The 22,376-nt window shown below is 56.3% G+C and overlaps 1 protein-coding gene across 3 annotated transcripts in view; it reads right to left on the reverse strand.

Moving 5' to 3' along the window:
• Positions 1–8,023: 8,023 nt before the first annotated feature.
• Positions 8,024–22,376, reverse strand: part of Wscd2 (WSC domain containing 2) — an 82,341-nt gene continuing 67,988 nt past the window's right edge. For all 3 annotated transcript variants that reach the window (XM_078038980.1, XM_078038978.1, XM_078038979.1), the window contains 3 exons: positions 18,701–18,865; positions 16,353–16,553; positions 8,024–9,889 (listed from right to left, as the gene is read on the reverse strand). In XM_078038980.1, the coding sequence (XP_077895106.1) occupies positions 9,537–9,889; positions 16,353–16,553; positions 18,701–18,865 (719 nt within the window). In that variant the 3' untranslated portion in view covers positions 8,024–9,536. The remainder of the gene's footprint in view (positions 9,890–16,352; positions 16,554–18,700; positions 18,866–22,376) is intronic.

Raw genomic sequence — 22,376 nt, forward strand, 5'->3', positions numbered from 1 at the left:
TCTTTGTTATCCTACTTGAAGTTCATTGAGCATCTTATGTGTGAATTCATGTATTTTAACATTTTGGGGGAAGCGTTTTGAGGTCACTATTTATTCAAATAGTCTTTCTTCTTTCTCTTTCTTCTCTCCTTCTGGACTCACATAATTCATGTTTTTACCCTTGATGGTGACCTCCAGTCCCTTAGCTCTTCACGTTTCTTCCTCCTTCTTTTCTTTCTGTTCCTCGGACTGGATAATTCTCATTTTTCTATTTTAAAGTTCAAAGATTCTTTTTCCTTCCTGCTCACATTCATGGCTGAACACCTTTAGTAGAAGTTTTTACTTCAGTGACTGTAACTTTCAGACCCAGAATTTCTACTTGGTTCCTTTTTACTTCTATTTTATTGATACTTTCATTTAGTTCTTGAATCATTTGTGGGGGGGGGTGGCATCATTTTTTGGGAGTGGGAGGGGGAGTACCAGGGATTGAACTCAGGGGCACTCGACCCCTGAGCCCCATCCCCAGCCCTATTTTGCATTTTATTTAGAGACAGGGTCTCACTGAGCTGCTTAGGGCCTCACTAAGGCTGAGGCTGGCTTTGAACTCTTGATCCTCCTGCCTCAGCCTCCTGAGCCTCTGGGAAGACAAGCGTGTGCCATTGCACCTGGCTTTGCATCATTTTCTTGATTCTAGTTCTTTGTTCATGGTTTCCTTTAGCTTCTGAGACATATTTGGAACAGTCGATTTAAGGATTTTGTCAACTAAGTCCAATGTCTGGGTTTCCTCACGGATGATCTTTGTCGATTTATTTTTTTCCCCTTTGAAGTTACCATATTCTCCTGTTCTTTTCTGTGCTTTGTGAAAACTGGTCATTTTGAGTGTTATAATATGTCACTCTTGGAATCATAGTCTCCCCTCTTTCCCAGGATTTGCTGTGGTTGATCACCGGGAGAGGAAACTCTCTGCTCAGTGACTTTTTCAAACTACTTTTGTGCCGATTGTATTCTTTCTCACGTGTGGTCACTGAGGTCCCTGCTCCATTATTTTAGTGGTCAGAGGGTGACCTTAAGGCTTTCCTTAAATGCTGAAATCCAGGTTCCTTTACTGTATTAAGCGTTTCCCCGGTTGGTGTACACTGTGGATTAAAGTCTAGAGTTCCAAAATGCCAATTCTGCCATCGTTACCAGCTGATGCTTGATTTGGTCCGAGGATTTATTCCCTTTGTTTTGTGATCTCCCAAAATGCTTAGCATATTGGTGGCATCACCTGCACCCTCTGGGTATGTGAGTATTAGGACCTACCTAAGCTTCTCAGGTGGTTTCTCTACCTGCAAGTGGAACAAAACAGTTTTTGTCTGTGTGAGCTGGCCAGGGTCAGTTGGAACCCACTGACCGGGAACCAGGGAGACCCTTATTAAGCCAGGAAGGCCCTTCTCTCATGACTTGCTCCCCCTTCTTTCCCAGTCCATTTTATTCTTCGTACCAGGGTTCCTTAGAATCACTGATGAGGTTTAGAAGTGTCCCCCCAAAGGCTGTGGGTTGAAGGCTTGGTCCTATGTGTCAAGGTTGATCCACAGTTTCAAGACTTGTAGCCCACCATGCTGTTGGGAGGGGGTGGAACTTTTAGGAGGCGGGGCCTAGTGGAAGGAAGTCAGGTCATTGGGGGAGGTCCTTGCTGGGGAGCTGGGGAGCCAGGCCTCTTCCTGTCCTTCTCTTTGCTTTGTGGCTGCCCTGAGGTGAAGAGGCTTCCTTTACCACATGCTCCCACCATAACATACTGAGCCACCACAGGTCCAAGCCACCATGGACTGAGACCTCTGAAATCACAAACTAGAATAAACCTTTTTTCCTTATAAGTTGTTTACCTGGGTGTTTTGTCATAGTCCTGGAAAGCTGACCAACACAGTTACACAGTTACTTCCAGGAGATTCATTTTGTGGTCGATATAAATCCTGCTCAAGAGGCAACTAGAAATGGAGCAGATTCCATATTCAAGACAGGCTGCTTTTGGAAAAAGGCTGCTGCTCAGGTATGAGGTGCTTATTGATCCTTGACTGTTATCCAGGGACTTTACCAACATAAGCTCATCCCACTCTCCCAACAACTTTGTGAGAGAGGTGCCGTCATGTCTACTTTAAAGAAGAGCAAATTGAAGCTCAGGGTGTTTCAGAGTTGGTAAGGGTGAGACCTGAACCAGGAAGACCCTCAGGGATCGTGAGTCCCTGTGGTTGAACATTCCCACTGGTGATGTCACTTGCACCCCTTGGCTCACTTCTCACGTCAGCTCTGTTTGGCATCCTGGGATCTGGCCTCTGAGGGATGCACCTCAAGCCTGCACGATGCCTCCTGCCCTGGGCCCTGGACCTCCCAATGTCATGGCCTTGACACGACCTTGTGGGGGAGGGAAGGTGGAGATTTGGTGACCACTCCTGACGGGTAGCAGATGGTCCCAGGAGGTGGCCTACCCACTTCTGGGAGGTCCTGGGGGAGTCACACCCCCATGACCCACAGGCCTGACCCTGACCATGCACCTGACCTTGGCCTTTCCTTTCTCCTCTCCCTACCTCTGCTCCCCAGGCTCCTTTCTTAATTAAAGGACCTGCACACAAATCCTCGCCCAGCGCTCGGCCTTCAGGGGACCTTGAGCAAAGGCCCGGCTGGCGAAATGAGCTTAGATGTGAAAATCAAGCTTCACCCCAAGGATGAGGGTCGGGGTTCAAATAGATGAATCAGGAAAAACAGCTAAATAATGACAAGGTGGGCTTTTGTGCCAAGGTGTCACCCTGGATGTGTCCATGTGGGGTGTCTGGCTTTGTCAAGGTGTTTCTGTGACAGGTTTGTCCCCTGCCTGGTGGAAAGTTCATGTGCTAAGTACCCTCTGGGCCACAAAGCCACCCCGGGTCAAGAACCACTGAGTTCCAGGTCAGAGTTTCACCTTTGAGTTTTGGTTTGGTTTGGTACCAGGGATTGAACTCGGGGCACTCAGCCACTGAGCCCCATCCCCAGCCCTATTTTGCATTTTATTTAGAGACAGGGTCTCACTGAGCTGCTTAGGGCCTCCCTTTTGCTGAGGCTGGCTTTGAACTCTGGATCCTCCTGTCTCAGCCTCCTGAGCTGTTGGGATGACAGGAGTGGGCCACCCCACACAGTGATCATTTGGTTTTGATAGGGTTTCCTAATTGCTCTAATTTGAGAACCACCAATTTAGATTTCTAACTGTCTAATTTAGGCCCCAAGGGATCTAAAGTCTCTTTGAAGCTGTAGACACACGTTGTGTGTGTGTGTGTGCACGTTTTTCCTGGGGAGGCAATTCCGGCTTTTCCTTAGGTTTCGAAGCTGGTCTGGAACACCCCTTCTCTTCCTGGTGATTGGATTTTTCCCCTTTTCTCCTGCCTCTACCCAAGTCTTTCCCTTCCATTGTCCGTTCCAAGGGGAGAGGCTGCACTTCCTTCCTGGGTGGTATTTCCCGGGGGACTGACCCTTCATCTCTGGGGGGCAGATGTCGGGGCGCGGTGGTGGTCCAAGCAGAGGGGAGGAGTCCAAGAACATTGCTTGGCCGTCGTCATGGGAACCTGTAAACCAACCTCCCAGCTGAGAGTCTGGCCTGCGGCTCCCACTAGAGGCCCCATCTCAGCACCCCCACCTTCCCGCACTTCTAACCCCGCCCCATGCCAGCAACACCCCTCCACCTCCAGGAGTGAAAACCCCCAAAATCTTCAGGCATTGCTAAAGAACTCTGCAGTGCAAAATCTCAAATTCATATTTGAGATTCTACTTCTGTTTTGGTGGTGCTCTATCCCCAGCCCTGTAACATTCTCCTTGTTAGGTGCTTCCCGGGCAGCACCCCTTCCCAGTGTCTTGCCAGACCCTCTCCTTTCTTTCTTGGCTCTGAACTCATTTTACTCCCCAGGATGTAGCCCAGGAGTTAAAATGCAGACTCTGAAACCAGACTGCCTGGGTTCAAAGTCCAGTTCCGTCCTCTCCCCTGCTGTGTGACCTCGGGGGAAATTGCTTTGCCCCTCTGAGCCTTGGTTTCTCAGGTGCAAAATGGGGAGAATGAGAGTCTCTTGTCTCCCAAGGTTCCAGCGATAATTTGGTGATATTCTACATGGTACTGGCACATGCTTAGTATCTGATAACTGTTAGCTGTGATCATCACTGTAATCATGGTTTCTCACTCCCCTGTGGTTACAGGAGAAGCAGAACCTGTCTCTGTGGTCAGGGAAGCTGCGGAGACGAGGAAGGGCTGAACTGAGTTTTGGGGAGGTGGAGCTTTAGCCAGGCAGGGGCTTCCCGGGGTGCTGTGGGTCGTGGTGTGAGCTGCCTCTGGGATAGACCTTGAGCTACCCATGGGACATGGCTGCATAAGAATTTGGGAGGAGATGTGCTCAAGCGACTCTTGAGGACCAGGATCTGTGAGCTGTACTGCACCACTGGTTCTGGGACTCCAAGCAGGGGCGAGAGAGCAGAAACAGCTGAATAATACTGGAAATGGAACTCAAGGCCGCTCGGGGACTGGCTCAGGCCTGTGGCGGCAGGTGACTGGGACCCTTCACTCAGTAGCCTTTCCTATTCCTTGATTTGCTTCTTTAGAAAATCAGCAGGGGTTTCCTTAGCACCTACTATGCGCCAGATACGGCGCCTACTGTGCTGGTTGGCTGAATGCGCTGGTCGTAATGCCTGAAGAGGTGTGAGGGACGGCAGCCACCCTTTGTCCCGTGGTGAGGGTGGCTTAGCTGGGGCTGGTGGTTATCTCCGGGATCACTCTTGTATCGTAGTGGTTTTTGGACCTGGAACGCTCTGGAAAATACAGCTGTCTACCTGAGCCCCATTTTTTGGAAAAACAGACTCAGAATTTCTAAATAAGCCTGGATGTGGCAATTTCTAGAAGCCCAGGGAACGGTGACGATGGCTTGGGTGCCATCCTCCTCCCTCTCGGTCCCACTTTAGGACGCATGAAGCTCTGGTCACGGCCAGGGTGACTTGCTCTGCCTGCTCCTTCTCCCTCATTGCTCAGCAAACGATTCTTCCAGAATACACAGAAGTCATTTTTGCGCAACACATTCCGATGCACGGCGCTCATTCATTTAACGGGCCCTCGGTGGCCTGGGAGAGAGCCCTGCTTGGAGCCACCGGGAGCCACCGCCACCTTCTGAAATTGGATTTGAGGCCGCGGGGCTGGGGGTGGGGTGAGGGCGTCGGTGTTTGATCACTTCCTCCCCCGTCCTCCTCGGGGTCCTTCTCTCCCCGGGTCACCCCCTGTGCGCTGGCAGATTGCAGACTGTCAACTTGGGGGGAGTCGGTCAACCCGCAAACGGGGTAAATAAACATGCTGCTTCCGCCAGGATGGATGTCATCATCATCTGGATTCACAGGTCGCTGGCACCTTGAACTGCTTTTGGGGAAAAGGCTTCGGTGTAGCATTCATCAACTTTCCGTCCTGCCTGTCCCCATCCTCCCCGTCCCCTGCGCACCCCCCTGAGTCATTCAAATACCCACACAACACGGATGGGGGACAGGATTCTTCTCTCCGGAAGGGAATGCGTCTTGACAGATGTTTTCTTTGGGGACAGTTATTTATAGCAGCAAGAGCTCTCCTACAGTAGGGCACCGTGCTTCCTTCCTCCTCCTTCTCATTTCTCTAAAATGGAACATATTTTTGTTTTCCTGGTGGGAAAAACTGCCAGATCAATGATTTACCTCTCTCTCTCTCTCTCTCTCTCTCTCTCTCTCCATATTCTCTTCTGTCTCTTTCACCTTCTGAACAGTCTCTGGATTCTCCCAGAATACAATCCAGGTATCGCCACCAACTTTTGTGTCTCAAAGCAGATGGCTCAACTTCCCCGAGCCTCCGGCCGCCCACGGGGCTGTGCTTGGCCCCCGACACCCCGCAACCTTGGGGTCAATTTCTAAGGGAGACTTGAAGGAGGGCTTTTGTGTCTGTCCCCTACGTTCCAGCCCTCCCCTGCCTACGGGATGAGCTCTTGGGAGCAGGGGCTATAATCAGAGGGGCATCTTCCCCCCTTGGCCCCCTCCCTGCCCTGTGATCTCCATCTCAGTCAAAGATACCCCCCCCAAACTGCCTGGCCCAGGACCTCGGGGCCCTCTTGGCTCTTTTGTCTTCCTGCCCCCCTCCCCATATCTCGTGGGCTCTTCCTCCCTCCCTGTTGGTAGTGAAGGGACCGGGCAGCGCAGCCTGTGCCTGCAGATTCTGTTGCTAAGGAAACCACTTCCTTGGTTACCAGCCTGGGTACTATTTGTCTCACTGCGTCTGCATCCCGCCGAGTCGCCCCCGCTCCCCAGGATGAGAGGACGGCAGGGGTGGGGGAGAGCCCAGGATCCAGAGGCAGGGTGTAGAGACAGAGATGGAGAGGAGACCACGGGACGGGACGGGGATGGGGTGACGGGAGGGCAGGGAGGAAAGAGCCAGAGAGAGAGCGGGAGGAGGAGGGAGGAGGAAGAGGGCAAAGAAGAAGGGGGGAAGGAACCAGAGGAGGGGAGGGGGAGTGGAGCCAGGCCCCCAGAAGGAGGAGGGGTCTGCACAGGACCTGTTCCCAGCATCTCTATCCTCTCTCCCCTCCCACATGTCCCCTGGAGACATTCACAGTGACCTCCAGGGCTTCTAGAGAATCTGGAGTAGATGGCAGCTCTCAGCCGCTGCGGGGCCTGGGCGTCCCTGCACTGAGAACCACTGGGATCTGCAGCTTCTCTTCCTCCATGGACACAGGGGGACTGTCACTTTCTGCAAACAGGATGGGCTTTGGGGCCCTTAAAGGAGAGGCCAGCAGCTGAGCCCTGTGCTCAGGCCAGTGACCGCAGGAGCCTCCCTGTCCCCAGAAAAGGGAGTTGATCTCCGCTCTGAGCAGCTCAGGGTCGGTGAAGGCAGCCCACGTCCTCCCCTTCTCTGTCCAGGAGCGCCTTCCTGAAGCTGTCTGGCCCCGTGCACGTATCTGCCCCGTGCACGTAGCTGGTTAAGTGGGAGCTCTGCAGGGATGGGGGGTCTGCCTGCGTGGTCCCTAGAATCAGGACCAAGGTCCTTCCCAGGCTGGCCATAAAGATCTATGCTAGAGGGCTGCCGAGGGGGTGGCAAAGGCAGACCCTGGACAGAGCAGGGCGCCAGCCTGTCCATCTACCCCGCCCCTGGCCCCCAGCTCCTCCCACCTTCCCGTCATTCACCATGAAGGAGGGGGAGTGGGATGTGGCACAGAATCTGTGAGGTGGGGGGGGGGGAGAATCCAGGACAGCTGGATGCTCCGTGGCGCCCCTGGTTTCTGTCTGGGAGGAGCCGGCTGCGTAGAGGGTGGGAGGAGAATTGGCCGCACACGGGTTCTGGGATCAAGCCTGGGACCAGAGCCAACGCTTGGTCTGAGATCAGGCCAGAGCTCAGAGTGACCAAGGTCAGGACTCCTCCAGGGCCAGGACTGGGGCTCAGGTTGTGGCCCGATTCGGAGCTCAGGTGACAGAGATCAGGGCTCAGTCAGGAGACACTGTCAGCCCTGGTTCTGGGCAGACTGACCCAGGTGGGAGTAAAGTCAATGAGCAGGGTCAGGGTTTGGTATGGTTCGGGTCAGACTTGGGACTCCATGTGGAGTGTGGACAAGGGATCAGTAGGAGACCTAGATCAGGGATCAGCACGTGCCTAGGATCAGGGCTCAGTCTGCGAGCAGGGTTTAGCTATGAGCCAGGTTCAGGGGTGTTGGATTGGATTCTGTGACCAGCTCAGACTTGGCTTAACAGTGGGGTCCCAGGGTAGCCTGGGGCGCAGATCAGAGCACAGAATGGTGTCCAGGAGCCAGGACCAAGCCCTGAGGAGAGGGACACTGCCCTCAGCTCTGAGCAACCTCACGCCCCGTCCCCAGAGCTCTGTCTTCCCCGCCTATCTCAGTGACCTCAGGATTAGACACCAACCCTTGCCCCAGATATTCTGTCACTGTGTCTACCTGTCTGTCTCTGTCTCTCTCTCACACACACACACACACACACACACACACACACACACACTAAGGAAACATCCCGTCTATGAACACAACACTCTGCCACGTGGTAGAATTATCAACAAAACTCTCATTTAATGATAGTGTTGACCTGAGGAATCTTCAGACAGAGGCGGGTGGTCCAAGGTGACCACCGGCAAAGAGCTGGTCCAGGTCTTGGACCGAATCTCCCAGAGACAGCTGCCCTCCCAGTGGGAGTGGAGGCCAAGTCCGCTGCTGCTTTGTGAAAGAACACTAGAAATTCACCGGGGGAAGGACACTCGGTACACGATACATTCAGAGCCCCCTGGCCGGGCCCTGGGGTGGCCCAGGTCCTACAGTCGTGGGAACCAGAGATACAGGTCTGACTCCTGTGCCCTCTCTGCATGGCCGGGGTCCAGGGGGCGGAATGTATTCGTCATAGACCTCTTAAAAAAATAAATCTCTTTTCACTTGCCTTCCCCAGGCCCCTTTGCTGTTTGGAACGAGCTTCGTCTTCAGAGGGACGGCTCAGGGGGGCCGCCCTGGACAGGATGGCGAAGAGGCAGTGACCTATGGCTTTTGCATGGAGGTCGTGGGAGGGTCCTGTGGACAGGATGTAAAGCCGAAGGATCCGACCTGCGGGCGGGAGGGGATCTGGGGTCAATGAATGATCAGTGACTCAGGTCCTCAGAAATCCTTTGGTTTGGTGTCTCGGCGTCAAGAGAGCAGCGGAGCGTGGAGATGATGGGCCATTCTGACCCCTTCCTCGGAGGACCCCCGGGGAGGCGGGTCCTACTGGGCTGTGGTCAAGGGGAGGCCGGTGCCTGGAAAGGAGGGGCATCTCTTCCAGGCGCGGTTCCTTCTGATCTGGAACCTGGCGCTCTCACCTGGATAGCACGGGACCCACTGGTAGGGGTCACCAGGGCAGTGTAAGATCGAGGTGTGAGACCTCCACCTTGGTTCACTGGGTCTTCCGTCGGGTGCCCGGGGAGACCTGGGAATAGGATCCAGGACTCGGAGTTCACCTCCTAGACAGGGGGCTGGGCAGGGAGGGAGGGCCACAGTGTGACCTGCCTGGGGTGTGCTCAGGACGCCCGTGACCCTGCCTGGGGTGCCCACTGTGCCGTGAGCACGGCGCTCTCCTCTACCCACCCAGACCCCAGACATCTAAGGCCTCCGGGACGTGGCCGGCTGTCTTTCTCCCAAACAGGAGGTGACCTGAGCCATGTCACAGCAAGCGCTTCCTGGAGAAAGCGAGGCTCTGCCCCGTGAGCCATCCGGGCAAGGTCCCAAACAGCTGATCTCCACGACCACGGTGAACCCTGCAGCCCACCAGTGCAACCCGGAGTGGTGGGCGCAGGGACACGGGGGACACAAGACGCTGGTGCCCGTGACCAGAACTCCCCAAGCCAGGTAGCCCGCATCTCCAAGAGGGAAGGGGCGGGTGCGGAGGGCGCGGGGACCTGGACAGTCGGTTCCCTCGAGCCTCCTCTGTCATGCAGGAGGCTCGCCCAGGGCAAGCAGCGGCTGCCACGGGGGCGGTCCCCAACCGGAGAGGCCAGGTGAGTGGGCGTGGCCAGGCCGCCGCCCTCCCGCGCCGCATCATCTCGGGTAGTAGTCGTCGGGGACGCCCGTGAGGTTGCGGCCCTTGAGCGCCGCGTCCACCATCTTGATGTAGGCCGAGATGCTGCGCTGCATGTCGGCCGTGTAGGGGTCGAACTCGAGCTTGCGCAGCCCCGAGCGCTTGAAGTTGCCGTCCTTCTGGCTCTCCACGCACAGCAGCCGGTCCTCCCGCACCGCCACGCCCAGCAGGCGCACCATGCGGCCCAGCTGCACGAACAGGTCCTGCTTCAGGTCCTCGAAGTGCACCACCAGCACCTTCTTGCCGAACTTGAGCCAGTCCAGCGTGTGGGTGGCCCACCAGGGGGCGTAGTTGCGCACGAACTCCGGCCACTCTGCGGAGAGGAGGAGCCAGCGGTCAGGCAGGACCCCCCCCCCCCCCCCCCCCCCGGGGCGGAGCGGCCTTTGACCGCGCTGGCCCCGCCCCCGCCCTCAGCCTCAGCCTCCGCCTGGCACCGCCTCTGGCCCTCCTCGCCGAGGAGGGTGGCACCACTTGGTGTCACCACGGGCCAGGCACAGCCCTGGGTATAAACCTGGGTAACTACGGCATAGAAAGATAACGTAAGAGACATAGGACACAGAAATACACAACCATAGATGACAGAAAATGCGCATCACCCTACATATATGAATATAGAAAATATGATAGGAAATATGTAAATTGTGTACACTAGATAATTATACAAGATTAATATATAATATATGCATATTTTATACATATACATGCATATTTATATATCATTAAATTTTATAGAAGTATGCCACATACATAAATACATGTAATATATGTGATATATGTAATAAGTAAATAACCATGTATCACATATAAATAATATATTTATAATATAGAATCAAATGCATTCATAAATTATATAGAACTTATATTAACATGTCAATTATGTATCATGGTGTATACCTATAATCATATATACATATATTTTGGGGGGATACAGGGGATTGAACCCAGGGGCACTCAGCCACTGAGCCACATCCCCAACTCTACTTTGCATTTTATTTTGAGACAGGGTCTCACTGAGTTGCTTAGTACCTCTTTAAATTGCTGAGGATGGCTTTGAACTGGCGATCCTCCTGCCTCAGCCTCTGGAGTAGCTGGGACTACAGGCATGACCACCATGCCCAGCTATAATTGTATTTTCATAGCTATGCTAATATAGCTATTAATTTCATGAATCCTCACAACCTTATGGGGTTGGACATCATCATTTTCACTCAACAGGAGAGGAAACGGAGGCACAGAGAAGTTAAGTAGTTTGCTCAGGGTCACTCAGCTAATAACCAGCAGAGCCAGATCTGAGGTCAGGCAATCTGGCTTCAAGTTCTGGGCTTTTAACGGCGGCTAACGTGTCCCATGTGGCCTGAGCCCCTACTCCGAGGGTAATAAAGGGGCTGTTGTACAGAGGAAGCAGGAATCGTATGCAGTTGTGGGCATGGAGGCTGGAACCAGCTGTGACTGCTACCCTGTTCTCTTCTCAGGTGAGAGGAGGATGCTGGGAACAGAGAAAAGGGACTTCTGCCTCAACTCTGAGCCCAGCTGGAAAACCACAGGGCAGGTGCTCTGAAGACCAAACGGGCACTACTGCTTCCTGTGGGTTCAGCGCCACCCAGCACCTCCCTGGGGGGAATGTGTGTGAGGACAGTTATTATTAGTTCTTCAACTAAATCGGAATCTCCTGCTGGGTGATGGCTACCCATTGTCTCATTTAACCCTAACAACTACCCTGAAATCAGGACTCCTGTTCACTCAGCACCAGGGAGGAGACTGAGGCTCGGAGAGGTGAGGCGACTTGCTCAAGGTCACACAGCCAAGAAGCATCATCCTGATCAAGCCTGCCTGATTCCAGCCCCTGCTCTTTTCCAGGCACCCGCAGCCTCACCCTAGATACTTCCCCAGGCCTGGGACTCAGCAGGGGCTCCGTGAATGGCTGTTGAACTAAATTGAAATCTGCAAACCACCCTCACAATGTGATAAAGGGCTCCTTTTCCTTTGCAGAATACATCGGAGTTTGTGGAAGACTCCTGCGCCCCCCGTCCCCTCCTGGGGTCCCACGGCTGCTTGAGAAATATTTATGGTGGTGACGGGATAGTTTTTATTCTTAAAATAAATTATTGACAATGTCTCTGGCTAATTGGGCCCGTACTGTTACAATGGGTTAAGGCCAGATGTAGCTGGTGATTAAGGAGGATCCAGCGGTGGCAGGGTCTGCTTTGCTTCTCCAGAATCTCCCCACTCCTGAGTCACCTCCAAGCACTCCTGGTGATTCAGGACAGCTGCTGTGGTCACCGGTCACCGGAGGTGACTGCGAGGTGACTGCTATGCCACCCAGCACCCTCCACACCCACACTTCTAGACCCTGTCACTTCTGACCACCCTGAGAGATGCCAAAGGGTGGGTGGGGGGGTTGAGGGTGGCCCTGGAGAAAAAGGAGGGGCTGGTGTGCATGGTGGCGGGTCCCTCAGGCAGCCCGGGTGCCCAGGCCTTGGATGCAGGCGGGACAGAGAGGACACACTGTTTTTGCTGATTGGAAACTTCTGGGGGAGACCAGGCTCCTCTGTCCCCGGTGTAAGCTGGGAATGGACATTGCGGGAGCCTCTGGGGGGCGTCAGGGGCTACGCGGGGCACCTTGCCCAATCTCACCCTGTCTCTCTAGCAGCCTGCGGAGTAGGAATGGCTAGCCCCACCTGAGACCCAGGCAAAGGATGCTCAGAGACATGAGGCGATTGGAATCCAAGGCAGGATTCAAACCCACGTCAGCCCCAGGCTGCAGCTGGCTCCAGCTTCCACACCAACCCTGGAAGACGTCACAACCCTGGTGTGACGGGCTGTGGCCTTTCTTTTTTTTGATGGGTCCTGGGCAGCTGTCTTCTACTCCACCCTCTGGGCCCTTCAGCCTGTCATGTAGGACATGGGGTCTATTCACCCATGACTTTGTGATTGGGTGGTCGGGGGGCTCCACACGCAGTTCCTCTCCACCTGAGCGGGGTGACCTTGAGGATATTATTAGCTCTCCTTGAGGCTCAGTTTACCCATCTGCAAATCAGCAGTCCAGATAAGGCCCGCCTCCTACAGACGTGGTGCAGATTGGGCGGAGTAAGGTCTGCAAAGGTCCTGGCACAACATCTGGGGCTCAGGAGGTGCTCCGTAAGTGTTGGTCATCTGAGCTGATGCGGTCCCCCCCAGCATCTCTTGAGACCCCCCCCAATGCCCCGCCACGTGGGTCTGAGCCTCCCTCCCAAAGCTCAGCAGATAGCCTCGCTGTTTCTGCCACACATCTGTCCTCCGCACCCCGTCCTGTGGCCAAGCTCCCAAGTGACTTCACTGGGAAAAAGAAGAAAATTAAAACCCAAAGTCCTCAATTAACTCAGGATTCCTGGTTATCGATCACCGCCTGCAAATCCGGTAACAAAGGCACACTGAGCCACCCGGCCCCATCCCCAGTGCCGGTTCCATCAGGACCGCCCCCCCCCCCCAGGTGCGCCTGGCCATCTTCCTGTCCACAGAGGAACCAGCCCCGAGGGATGGCTGTCTCTACCTAGTTCCCCCTGGAATCATTAAACACAGTCTCTGTTTCATTAAGCAGATCCAGGACAATTCACCTTGTGTAATCAGATCACATAAAATTTTACTTTGAACTCGCTCCAGGGAGGTTGTAAAATTAATGTTGTGGAACCAAAGGGGGGGCGTAGGAGCCTCAATCCAGCCATAATTGGGAGAGGGGCAAAGGTAAGGGGGAATGGGCCTACACAACAGCTGGGTGGCCTCTGCTTTTAAGGAGGACCCTCCCCTCCCACACCGAGCGTATCCTAAAGCAGCAAGTCTCAAACTTCCAACTGGGCTCAAAGCACTTGGGAATCTTGTTAAAATGCAGATTCGGTTCCCCTAAGACGAGGCTGGGGCCTGCCTGAGACTAGTCAGTAACTCTCCTGGGTGGTGTAGGTGCTGCGGGTCCGCGGCGGCACTTTGAGTAGGAGAGGTGCCCAAGCCTGAGTTCTCCTGGGTAACTCCCAGAGGGCGGGGCCAACTGCAGAGGGCGGGGCCAACTGCAGAGGGCGGGGCCAACTGCAGAGGGCGGGGCCCACTCCCGGAGTTTCAGATCCAGGAGCGATTGGGCGGAGCCTGAGAATTTGCATATCTAACGAGCTCCCAGGCCAAGCTGTCGCTGCTGCGCAGACTCAAGAGCAAGGGTCTCAAACTCTGGATCCCAGGGCAGAAGAGGAATCCGCAGGGTGGCCTGGGAGCACTGCGCTTTGGGGGGCTCTTTGCTTGAAGACCGAGGTCAGGCCTGGGAGGGGATGTTGGGGCCTCTTCCCAGACTGACGTGGGGCCCTAGGCTGATGGGAGATGAGTGTGGAGGACCCCGTCCACCCACAGCCTCTAGGTTCAGCCTGTCGCGATTCCTTCCTTCGCAGTGATTTAAAGGTCCCGGCTGTCTTCAATTAGGAAAGAGGGCGGGCGGGTGCTCCTGGGAATCAGGGGACTTGTCTGAAGCTAAGGTGGGTGGGCGGGTAACCGGGAGAGGAGGACCTCTGGATGCACCAGGAGGCCAGCAACGTCCCTGGGGGGAGCGGAGCCTGGTGGGCAGGGCCTGGTTTGAATTCGGCTCAGTCTGGGGCTTTAGCCAGGTGCCGTGGCCCACCTGGGTGATGACAGCAGCCCTTGTCCCTTCCCGGGCTCCTGGAGGGTTTACCTGAGACAGCAAATGCTCAGGGCTCTGGGGCTTCTCTGGCTAGCCGCCCCCCACCCCCCACACCCGTGGCCTGGGAGTGAGGGCAGTCTGAGCACAGAGCTGCCCTCTGGGGCCAGTCCTGACACTGTGTCCCAGGGACCGGCCTTGGTCTCCCTGTTAATAACAGAGAACCCAGGTTGTCAGCCCCCTGCTCTTGGGAAGGAGCTGAGAAACTTTCAAGTTGGCTGATGTCTCTGCTGCACCCCGGTGATGCTCAGGGCTGCAGCCTGGGCACTGGGATCCTTCCACGTTCCTCTGGGGGTTCCGACGGGCATCCCAGGCTGCCCACCAGGGCTTCTGTGATCTCCCCCGTCTGCCCCGGCTCCGGCAAGCAGGGGCCGTCCCCTGGGGCCTGCTACTGCCTCGTGTACCCACAGACATGTCAGTCGCCCTGGGACCAGGGTTCACTCCCAACGGTGAGGCAGTTAAATAATTCAGAGGCCTCTTTTCTCCTGGGGACAAGGGAACACATGTCATGCCTGTCCAGCTTCTAGCCCTCATGGACAGGGGGAGTGGAGCTGGGAGGGGGGGGGAGCTGGGAACTCAGGGCACAGCTGGTCATGCAGGCCAAGGCTTTGCATGGAGACCACGTGGAGGAGGGAGCTGCCGACTCCCGTGCTCTGCTCTGTGGGGAGGGGCTGGGCTGGCCGCTGCCTGGTTCCTGGAGGCTAGACCAGGGGCCAGCTCTCATCCGCTCACAGTCACAGAGAACCTGTGGGTGTCAGTGCCTCTGGGCCTGGTGGCTCACGGCCACCAACAGCTCACTGACTGGTGCTCCCAGTCAAGCCATTCTAGATTGGAAATGTTGCAGGTAACACACTTAGTCCCATGCCCCACCAGACCTGCCAGCTCAGCCCGCAGCCGGGCAAAGCCATCTCCATGAAGCCTGCCTTAGAACGCAGTGTTGACCGTCTTGCATAATTTACTGAGTACTCTAAGGAAACAGGAAAACGGACTTGAGCCCTCGAACCTCGGGCCATCGTAAGTCGAACCATCGTAAGTTGAGGACCGTCTGCAGTCCATGATCGCAGTGCAGGGCCCGCAGGCCTGAGCCCAGAGGGGCTCCAGAACCTGATCATCTGGTCTCACTGCGACCCTGAACTCACCGACCGGGGACCCCCCCATTCCCTCTCCCTCTGGGAAGCTCCTTGCCCTCTCTGAACTTGGGTTACCTCAGCTATAAAATGGGGGATCATTGTGGGAGGGGTTGAAGGAGGTCAACTGTCATTAAGGCTCAGTAGCAGTGACTGGTGACAGGTTTCACCACACTGTCAGTATGGAGATTAAGACCTGGAGGTGTTGGGGACACTCAAGACGGCAGCAGTTGGGTCTAACTTCCAATCTCAGACCACAGTCTGGGCTGGGCGGCTCTCTGTGCTGAGATGTTCAGCCACACAGCCCTGTCATCTACCAGTAGATCATCTTGGGGGTCAGCACTTGCTTCCCAGCTGTGTGATCTGAGGAGAGTCACTTAACCTCTCTGAGCCTCCCAACACTGGTCTGTTGGGAGAATTCATGAAATGATGCTCTGAGAACTTGGGCTTTTAAGAGCTCATGGCCTGAGCCCCACCCCAGCCCTATTTTGTATTTTACTTAGAGACGGGTCTCTCTGAGTTGGTTGCTTAGCACCTCGATTTTGCTGAGGCTGGCTTTGAACTCACCATCCTCCTGCCTCAGCCTCCGAGGCACTGAGATGACAGGTGTGAGCCAGAACACCAGGCCCAGTATCACGATTTAATGGCACCTTTGCAGAGGTGCAGCCTGAGTTCCGGGTAGTCAAGGATCTCTCCAGGAACGCATAGCGCTGGGACTTCCGCCCAGGAGGCCGGCTGCAGAGGCCGGCCCTGTCCCACTGTGCCCGGCTGGTGGAGGCAGATGCTGGGGGTGTGATGGTCAGTGGATGGCAGAGCAGCTCGGCTGTGTGCGCTCGGGGACAGCAACAGGACACTGGGCTCTTAGGAACGTCCTTCTGGGGTCCGCGCACAGAAGACCACCCGTCCCCTGGGTCGGCAGACCCCGGCCCCTCCCGGCCCCGCTGCGCGCCCGGCCTCACCTTTGCCCTTCCAGTGCGCGTGGGCGGCAAAGCCGATGTGGCCTCCGTACTTGCGGTTGAACTCGGCCATGAGCGCCTTGTAGGGGTTGCGGATGAGCAGGATGGCGGCGTCGAAGGCCTCGATCTCCTTCTGGCCGCTCTCGTGCGTCTTGATGCAGATGGTCCTCCCGCTGCGCCAGTGGTCGCGCTCGCCCTTGAACCCTAGGCGGAGGCCAGAGGTTGGGGCCGGGGAGCTGGGGCCAGAGCCCCCCACCCGCCTCTGCGCTCCCCGCGCATCCTTGCCCTCCCTCCCTTCGCGCAGCCATCCGCTCCTGCAATTCTGGAGCACCTACTGTGTGCCAGCCTCTGCCATAGCAGCCGCTATTGGCAGGGTCTTCGCTGCCTGCACCCAACTGCCAACCATGAGCTCCCCGGGAAGCCCCCAGTGAGCCGGCAGGTCATTCAACACCTCAGCTGTGACCAGCCACCATCGGCCTTTCTCAGGGGGACTGAGACATCTGATAAAAAGGCAGGCCTGTTGTCCAAAAGGCTCGGGAGGCTGAGGCAGGAGGATCACCAGTTCAAAGCCAGCCTCAGCAACAGCGAGGCCCTAAGCCACTCAGGGAGACCCTGTCTCTAAATAAAATACAGAACAGGGCTGGGGCTGGGGCTCAGGGGTCCAGTGGCCCTGAGTTCAATCCCTGGTACCAAACAAACAAAAAGACCCAGCTCCAGGTGGACGCGTTGACAGGGAGGGTTTATATTTCCTTTCTGTCTTTTTTTATTTTTTTAAAAGTTACAATTTTGGTAGACACCTCGCCGCATGAGTCGCTCTTCCTGCGATTCTAGAATACTACAGCAGGGAGGCTGGGGTCAGTCTAGGGCTGGGGAGAGACCAAAACATACCGAGCCCTGGACGCTCCCAAGATCCTGGGGAGTGGACCGGGGTCAGCCTGACCTTGGACTTGAAAGGCCCCTGGTGGTTCCCAGGTCGTCAGAGACCGCCTGCCCTTGGACCAGGGAGCTGACTGTCCAGGTCACTGGTCACTTCGGGACAATGTAGGTTCCATACCAAGCCTCACACCTCTTATCTCACAGGCCTGTGGGTTCGCTTTTGGAAAATCTGGGTCCAGTACTGACCGCCCCATCTTCCAGATGAGGAAGTTAAGACCCTGAGAGGTCGGGACTCTTGCCCCAAATCTCACTGCTGAGAAGCCTCCGGTGGAACTTCCAGTGGGAAGTTGGAGGCTCTGACTCTGCCTAGGGATTCCGTGTCCCTCTCCCTGAGGTTAGGAGGCTGTGGGACCATGAGCCCTGGCCACAGACACCACGGCGCACCCGGAAAGTCGAGCTTTCCACGGGCAGATCCACGAGGCGGTCACTGTGTTTCTGAGGGAGGACAGAATCCTCTTGTCACATCACCCTGGAGCAGGGGCCGTTGGAAAGGGCGCAGGACATCAAGCCACGGTGGGTCCTTGGCCTCGACGATCTGAGGGAGGGTCAGGTTGTGGCTGAGCTCAGGGTTCCTCTGAGCCTTTCCCCTCTGGCCACTGCTCCAGAATTTGCCTGGGCTCCTCCCAGAAACCCCCCTAAAGACAGGGCAGCCTGGGTGGAGGAGCACAGGGCCCGAGTTCAAATCCTGATGTGAACCTTCATCATGGAGCCTGGCACATAACAGGCACTTAGCAAATGACAGCTCAAGTCCACCAGAGGCAACGAATACGACTGAGCTGGGGTTCCAGGGCAGGCCACGGCCTCCTGCCCTGCGACTCCAACCTCCCAGTCTCTGCCTCCCCTCTGCTTCTCTCCCTGGAAAAGACATGCACCTTGAGATCTCCCCAGCTAGGGCTCAGGGATGTTTCCTCATCGGCGCCCAGACCATAATACTCATAGTCTGTTTACTATTGCTGCGCATGTTGCAAGTACCGACTTACTGCCTTTGACACCCTCACGAGGTAAGTATTGTTACCTCTTATTTGTACGTGGTCGTGCAGGATCAGAGAGGTACAGTTACTTGCCCAAGGTCACACAGCCAAAAGAAACTCACTTCCCCAGTCAGACACCTAGGGATTTTTTTGCCCGTGTGATAGAGTAACGAGGACGTGGGCTTTGGAATCAGGAAAGGATAGGGCGTAACCCCTGGTGGACTGTGTGACTTTGGGCATGTTATTTCCTCTCTCCCAACCCAGGTTTGCCGTGCAGGGTTAGACCAGACCATGCAGCAGGCACAGGGGCCAGGAGAGCATCCGTGGTGCTCTGAACCTCCACGAGGTGCCCGGCACACGGTTGGCGCTCCGAGAGGGGCATTGTCCATGCTCCTCGTGGGGACCTTCCGGAGCCCAGAGAGCCTCCACACTCGGTCTCCTCACCTTTATTGTACAGGGACCCGTCAAAGTAGTAGCTGCCGGTGTAGAAGCCGGTGGCCAGCTCGATGAGGTGCCGGGCCCACGTGTTGCCGGCCCCAGGGAAGCTGGCCAGAGCGATCAGCTGCTTGGACCTGGCCGGGAGGAACCTTCTGTCCATGCAGCGGTTGTCTGCAAAGAGTTGGGCACAGACAAGGGTCAGCGGCTGGGCAGGCCGGGCCTGTCCCAGGGGACCAGGGTGTGAGTCTCAGCCCCCTACTCCCACCCCACCCCCCACTTCTCAGCTCAGACTTTCATGGGCCTCGGTTTCCCCATCTGTAAAACGGGGCCACGGCTCTTCCCCAGGATCCAGGCGAGGGTTAAGTGAGATAGTGCAAGAAAAGGGACAAGCAGGTGCTCAGCACATAGTAGGGATCCAGGAAAGCCGCTGGGTGGGTGGAGCCTCTGCGCCCTCCGTTTCCCCCAGCAGAGCGAGTCCTTGTCTGCTCCCCCAGCCTTTCCCCCAGCGGCCCCATCTACACGGGATCCAGCCCAAAGTTGTCACCTTGACCTCCAGGCCCTGAGTGGCAGGCCCGGCCCCACCCAGGTGCCCCTCCAGCCCCGCGGCCTGGGGGGACTCTGCCGGTCCCTCTCTGCTGCCTGCTGCCTGCTTGGTCCTTGGCTGTCACAGGACCTGGGACTTCGGTCCCCCCCTCCACTGACTCCAGAAACTGTCGTCACTGCAGCTTCAGGTCTGTCTCCTGCACGTTGCTGGTCGCAACAGTGATCCCGGGACACAGTCACAGTGGCTCAACAAAAGCGACGCCCCATCGTGGGTGATTTTATCCTGGTGCGAACATCCGCGCGGACTTAGACCAACCGAGCCCGCCCCGCGCCTGCGCTCTGGGGCGCAGCCTGGTGTCCCGGTGGCGGCAGGTGACTGTCCTGAACACAGTGGGCAACTGTCACGCATAATGAACATTTGTGCATTAGGGCCTGTCGCCCACGGAGAAGGCACAGGACGAAACTACTAGGCCCCAGGACCTTGTCACCTCCCATGCAACCCGAGGGGACCACGGTTTCATACGGGGACTGTCAGAAACCCTCCCCGTAGATGACCTGTGGCTCCCCACGACCTTGGCAGATGCTCCCGTGGGCGGATGAAGGGGCTTGTGGACGGGTGGACTGGAGGGAAGAGGGACGGGCCTGCGGGTGAGGACCATGTCTCCCTGCAGGGTTTCCACGCGGGTTAAATGAGATGATGCAGGGAATCTGTCCCTGCGCTAAAGGGCTCCAACGGGGCTGCTCTTTCTTCTCAGCCCTCAGTCCTCGCATCTGCAGGATGGGTTGGCCGAGTGCCCTTCCGATGTCCCCCACCCTCTGGCCTCCCGAGGCCCTCCGGGGGCCACTCCCCGCAGAGCTCACGGAAAACGGGCCGGGACCTCCCACGGCAGCCCTGAGGAGCCTCTGCCGCCCAGTGGCTTCTTCTGGTCCCCGTGTCTGGAAGGGAAGCCGCCCTGGAGCCCAGGACCACCGTCTCCGTCTCTCCCGTCCACCACAGCCTCGAGTCCCCAGTTGTCGCGCCCCTCCGTCCCATGTCCTACCTGCTCTCAGCCCTCGCCCCTGCCTCCCTGTGGCCTGGCCCTGCTAAGGTCCCCAGCGCCACATCCAGCCCGAGCGCAGGTCCCCGGACTCCCCTGCAGCCGCAGACCCCTCGCTCTCTGGTACTTCACCCCAAGATTTCCCCTGGGTCCCCGCTGTCCTGTGAGAGCTGCAGCTCGTTGAAGCCCTACGGTGAGCCTTGTTAGTTTATGGCGACAGCCTTTGGCAGGGCAGACGGGCCTGAAGTCTTAGATTTCAACCCCAATTCTGCCACTGGTTTCCTGGGCGTCTGGAAGAAATGGTTCCACGGAGCCTCAGTTTCCGCAGCTGTAAAATGGACCCATGGAGGAGAGCCCTGCTGGCTCACGGCCCACGCCCTGTTAAGGGCCAGCCGTGGTGGCTCTGAGCTGTGGCTGCAGGGTAGGGGCCACCTCCGCATGGAAGCCAGGTGGTGACCTGAGAGCGGCTCTCACGAGAGGCACCGCTTCAAAAAATCCCGAGGAAACAGGGGGCTCTCATGAAGGATGAGCGCAGTGCAGCGCCAGGCTTGCAACCGACTCCAAAATGCGTGGGAAATGAGGGGCCCCGGAAGGGCAGGGGAGGGCCTGATAATGAAGTCAGCCTGGCACAGGGCCAAGCGGCGGGACGTCCCTGAGCACAGGCTGCTCCCCGGGATCCTTGTTCTGTCCCCGAGGTCTGACTTATTTTATATAATGACGGGCATTAGGGGGCGGGAGCTGGCTCCTTCCTTTCTTCTGAAAACAGGACGCTCCATTCAACCCTTCCTGGGAGATCAGGAACAACCCCGGGGACGAGACTCACTCCACGCTAAAGAGGAAGCGGATTGGGTAGCTCAGCCTCTGAAGTCAGGCAGGGTTTGCAGGGAACGGTGTTATTCAGCCTGAGAAGCAGACGCCCTGGGTGTCCATGGGGACCTTCATGACCCTGAACATGGCTCTTGGTCTCTCTGAGCCTTAGTTTCTGCACTCATAAAACAGCTCATAAACCTCACGGGGTTAAATAGGATGACGAATGTAAAAGATTCTCAATGTCTTTTGCAAAGCTGTGGTCTAGCAGTGAAGCCTTGGGACCCTGATCGCCTGGGTTTGAATCCCAACTCTGCCCTGTCTTAGCTGTGTGACTCTGACTAAGCTTCTCAACCTCTCTGTGTTATTATCTCATTTGTAAAAGGGTCATCACAGCCCTTAGGTCATTCAACCGATGGGCAGGTCAGGTAAGTGAAGGCAGGTAGAGGGTCCCATGGTGCTGGCCACACAATTCAATATTCAATAATGATCTAGTTCTCCTCAGGAGCATCAGAGCTGAGCATGCACAGGTGCGTGATGCGTGGCAGGCTCTTGGCAGCCTGATGAGCCACTGAGGCTCAGACCTTCCCAGCGCGAGGGAACTGCCAGGCTGACAGGGAACAACTGAGAAGCAGCGATGGCCTGGGGGCAGGACACTGGAATGAGCAAGCTCATCAATTAGAGACTCTGTTGTTGAAAAGACTCCAGCATCTATTTTGGCCACATCAAAGCGGCTCATGGTCACAGCACAATTAATCTGTGCAGGATCCTCTCCTCTGGCCACAGAGATTGCAGCTCCCAGATCAAGCAACACCCCCGCCACAAACACGCTCCTCCTTCCCCCGTGGAATGTGCACAGCCCAGGGCCGCGCTGGCTCACGGCTGTCCCCAGGACTTCAGCCACCATGGATCAGCCAGTTGGCCATGGCTGGTGCCCTCAGCCATACAGGAGGCAACCCCTAGATTACTTCTGTGCAAATCAGAAAAAGTCACTGTCCCTGTGCTGTTGGGCTGATGTGCTGCCATCTAGGACGTGCAGCACACAGGCCACCAGGGCAGGCTCTTGGGCACTGTTTTTTCTCATAGGGCCGCGCTTGTGCAGTACCCAACCTGCCCATCCACTCATGGCAACCTGGTTTCTTGGAGGGGATCAGGAGGAGGCGTTTTATTGACTCTCCACGTTTCAGAGGGGGTGGGGAGTGTTCTTCATACCCTGGGTAGAAGTTTCTAGCAAGAGCTCTGGAGGCCTGAAAGCAAATTGATGATCATTGTGGCCAGTTCCCAACCCATCTGGG

This window comes from Ictidomys tridecemlineatus, chromosome 2 (assembly GCF_052094955.1).
Source record: "Ictidomys tridecemlineatus isolate mIctTri1 chromosome 2, mIctTri1.hap1, whole genome shotgun sequence".
NCBI classification, from domain to species: domain Eukaryota; kingdom Metazoa; phylum Chordata; class Mammalia; order Rodentia; family Sciuridae; genus Ictidomys; species Ictidomys tridecemlineatus.